The sequence below is a fragment of the Psammomys obesus genome, unplaced genomic scaffold (genome assembly GCF_907164565.1).
Source record: "Psammomys obesus unplaced genomic scaffold, mPsaObe1.curated_primary_1811, whole genome shotgun sequence".
NCBI classification, from domain to species: domain Eukaryota; kingdom Metazoa; phylum Chordata; class Mammalia; order Rodentia; family Muridae; genus Psammomys; species Psammomys obesus.
Window position 1 is genome coordinate 29,258 of NW_026590448.1, and position 3,749 is coordinate 33,006.

Below are 3,749 nucleotides of genomic sequence, written 5' to 3' on the forward strand. Positions count from 1 at the left end.
CTAATAAGGGCAACAGGGGCTGTCTCTGACATGAACTCAGTGGCTGGTTCATTGGTCACTTCCTCATGAGGGGATGGGAAACAGCCATAGCAGGCCACAGAAAAAAACAATGCAGCCAGTCCTAATGAGACCTGATAGGATAGGATCAGATGGAAGGGGAGAAGGTCCAACGCTATCAGTGGACTGAGGGAGGGGCATGGGAGGAGGAGAAAAAGAAGGGAGGGTGGGATTTGGAGAAGATGAAGGAGGGGTACATACCTGGGAAACAAAGTGAATAAATCGTAATAAATAAATGAAAATCAGATGCATATTTGCAGTATACACAGACATATAGACCAAAGCATACCACATGAGTAGTTGCCCAGAGTTCCTCATCTTTCTGTATGCTGATAATGCAATCCTGGTCTTTCATATTTATACAACCAGTATTTAACTGTTTATTATATGAAACAAAACAATTCAGAGAATCAATGAAACCAAGAGCTGGTTCTTTGAGAAAATCAACAAGATAGAAGAACCTTTAGCCAAACTAAATAAAAGGCAGAGAGACACTATCCAAATCAGCAAAATCATAAACAAAATTGGCGACGTAATGACAGACACTGAGGAAATTAAAAGAATCAGTAGGTCTGATTTCAAGAGCATATACACCACAAAATTTGAAAATCTAAATGAAATGGACAATTTTTTTTCGTAGATCTCATTTATGAAAGCTTGAGAATTCTTAATCTAAACTAATAACCTCATGATGATGTATTCTTTATAAATGATTTCAAATTCTGTCCTATTTTATACAGATTCATCTTATCCTGAAGGCATAGTATGAACATATCTAAAGCCAGCATGACACTGTAAACATCACTGATGCTTCTTGCTTGTACTGTATCCTCTCAGTGCAACACCACAACTTCTAAATCTATTAACTTAGTGTCTCAGTTTTTATCTATATGCACCTGTATTGCCAAAACTATACAAGATGGAGGCCACCTCTTTATTAATTTTCTGCTGAACATTTCATCAATTTGTCATGCACAGCAGATCTCAGGCAGAAAGGGGAAGTGTGCAGGGCCAGGGCTGTGTGTGGTGCAGGCAGCTGCTGAGAGTCTAGAGGAGGTTTGTGTTGGAGGCTGAAGCACTGTGGGAGGATAACTGTTACCTTGCTGACAGTAATAATCTGCCAGGTCTTCAGCCTGCATACTGCTAATGGTGAGAGTGAACTCTGTCCCAGATCCACTTCCTGTGAAGCGATCAGGGACCCCAGTGTATCGATTGGATGCATCATGGATTAGCAGTTTAGGAGGCTGCCCTGGTTTCTGTTGGTACCAATGTACACTACTACCCACATTCTGACTGGATTTGCAGTTTAAGGTGATCCTGGCTCCTACAGATGTGGACATGATTTCAGGAGACTGGGTCATCACAATGTCCCCTTCAGCACCTGCAATAGGAAAAAGACAATGAGTATTCACATATACACAAAATGAATTCCTGAATCAAATGTTAGGATAAAAAAATGTCTTTTCCAATGGCATTGTCTGCATACTATTGGATTCCAATAGTAATTAGCTGTTTCTCTACAAATGAATTACTTTGATGATATTCCAATAGTCTTTAATGTCTCACCAGACATCCAGAGGAGCAGGAATATGAAGACCTGGGTCTGTGACTCCATCTTCGTGCCACTGCCTGTCTGATGCTTTTCAGTTCTCACTGCAAAGGACTGGTTTATAAAATATGAGCAGCTGGGCTGGCTTATAGGGACCTATGCAAAGTAGTCATCAAATAAGAAAGGAAATAGCCTGGGTTCGGTGGTGTGAGGGTAACCAGGTTAAATCTACAGCCAAAACTATCATCCAAGAAAATAAGCAATCATTGTGTGTGTGTGTGGGGGGGGTTAAGATAGAAGCTCAAGGACCAACTTAGAACTCTCAGTCTGAGATGCACTTATGACAGTCTTCCATTAAAAACCAAAAATCTTTAGACCAAGTTAGTTTGACAGTAATAATACTTGACAAACTTTTGATAACTATCCTAAGGAAATAATAAATATTCTGATCAACAACAGCAGAGAGAAATGGGAGGGAAAGAGAAGAAAGGAAAATATGAAGGGGGTTGGGGAAGATAAGGTTAAAAAAAAAAAAGAAAGGAAAGGACATAGAGAAGGACAGGGAAAGCTGGATTGGGAGGGATGGTAAATGTGGATAGGAAAGTTTAATGGAGAAGATAAAAGACTATAAATATTAAAACAGAAAGGTTTGGGGATAGAATGTCAAGTCAGTGGTTAAGAACATTTGTTTCTCTTATAAAAGACTCAGGTTTGATTCCAAGCTGTTGTTTGATGATTCTCAGACATCTGTAATTCCAGTAATGGCACACACATGGTACACATACATATATACATACGTACATACATATTTATACACGCACACATGTACATAGAGTTAGAAATGTGAGTTCTGAGTTCTGCTCCAGCTACTACTAGGACTGCCACCTGCTGCTTTCATTCTACTATCATGGATTCTAATTCTTTGAAAGCCCCAATGATACCTTTCTTTAAAGTTGCTTTGGCCATGTTGTTTGTCACAACAATAGAAAAATAACTGATGATAAAGGAGAATCCATAAAAAGGATATTATACCTGTAAGAAGACACACACAGTACATGAGAAATTGTATCTGGTCTATAATACTGTCATGCCCTCCAATAGCCATGGCCTCCAAAAGCAGTTGATCAATTTGGTTTTAGAGAATGGATGGATGGCATTAGTTAGCATATTGCTTATATTGGGCCTTGAGTTTTCTATTTCTTTTTTATATAATTTTTATATTAATCACAGATTTTATACTTTGTTTCCCAGCTGTAGCCCCCTCAGTCAATCCCTTCCAATCCTAACCTCCCTCCTTCATCTTCTCCCTGGCCCTTTCCAAGTCCACTGATATGAGAGGTCCTCCTCCCCTTCCATCTGACCCTACCTTATCAGGTATCTTCAGGACTGGCTACAATATTCTCCTCTGTGGCCTGGCAAGGCTGCTATTCCCTCAGTTTGGGGGTGGTGGGGGAAGATCAAAAAACCAGCCATTGAGTTCATGTCAGAAATAGTTCCTCTTCCCCTTACTAGGAAACCCACTTGGATACTGAGCTGCCATGGGCTACATCCAAACAGGGGTTCTAGGTTATATCCATACATATTCCTTAGTTGGAGAAGGAGCCTCATAAAAGACCTCTGTGCCCTGATATATTTGGTCCTTGCAGAGCTCCAGTCCCCTCCAGATTTCACTGAATCCCCTTTCTTTCATAAGACTCCCTGCACTCTGCCACAGGTTTGGTTATGAGTCTAAGCATCTGCTTTGATACACTGCTAGTTAGAGTCTTTCAGAGGCCCTCTGTGGTAGGCTCTTGTCCTGTTACTTGTTTTCTTCTATTTCCAATGTCCATCCCATTTGTCTTTCTAAGTGAGGATTGATCATCTTACCCAGGGTCCTTTTTCTTGTTTATCTTCTTTAGGAGTACAGATTTTAGTATGTTTATCCTATCTTATAGGTCTTATAAGTGACTATATACCATGTGTGTCTTTCTATTTCTGGGATACCTCACTCAGCATGATCTTTTCTAGATCCCACCATTTGCCTGCAAATTTCATGATTTCCTTGTTTTTAATTGCTGAGTAGTATTCCATTGTGTAAATGTACACAATTTCTCTATCCATTCCTCCATTGAGGGACATCTGGTTGTTTCCAGGTTATGGCTAT

The 3,749-nt window shown here is 40.0% G+C and overlaps 1 gene segment (V, D, J or C); it reads right to left on the reverse strand.

Moving 5' to 3' along the window:
* Window positions 1-1,136: 1,136 nt before the first annotated feature.
* Window positions 1,137-1,698, reverse strand: LOC129676874 (Ig kappa chain V-V region MOPC 21-like; the record flags this gene model as incomplete). The annotated part of the segment is given in 2 exon segments: window positions 1,137-1,438; window positions 1,624-1,698. Coding segments are annotated over 2 exon segments (351 nt in total), but the record flags the coding sequence as incomplete, so codon positions are not given.
* Window positions 1,699-3,749: the final 2,051 nt, after the last annotated feature.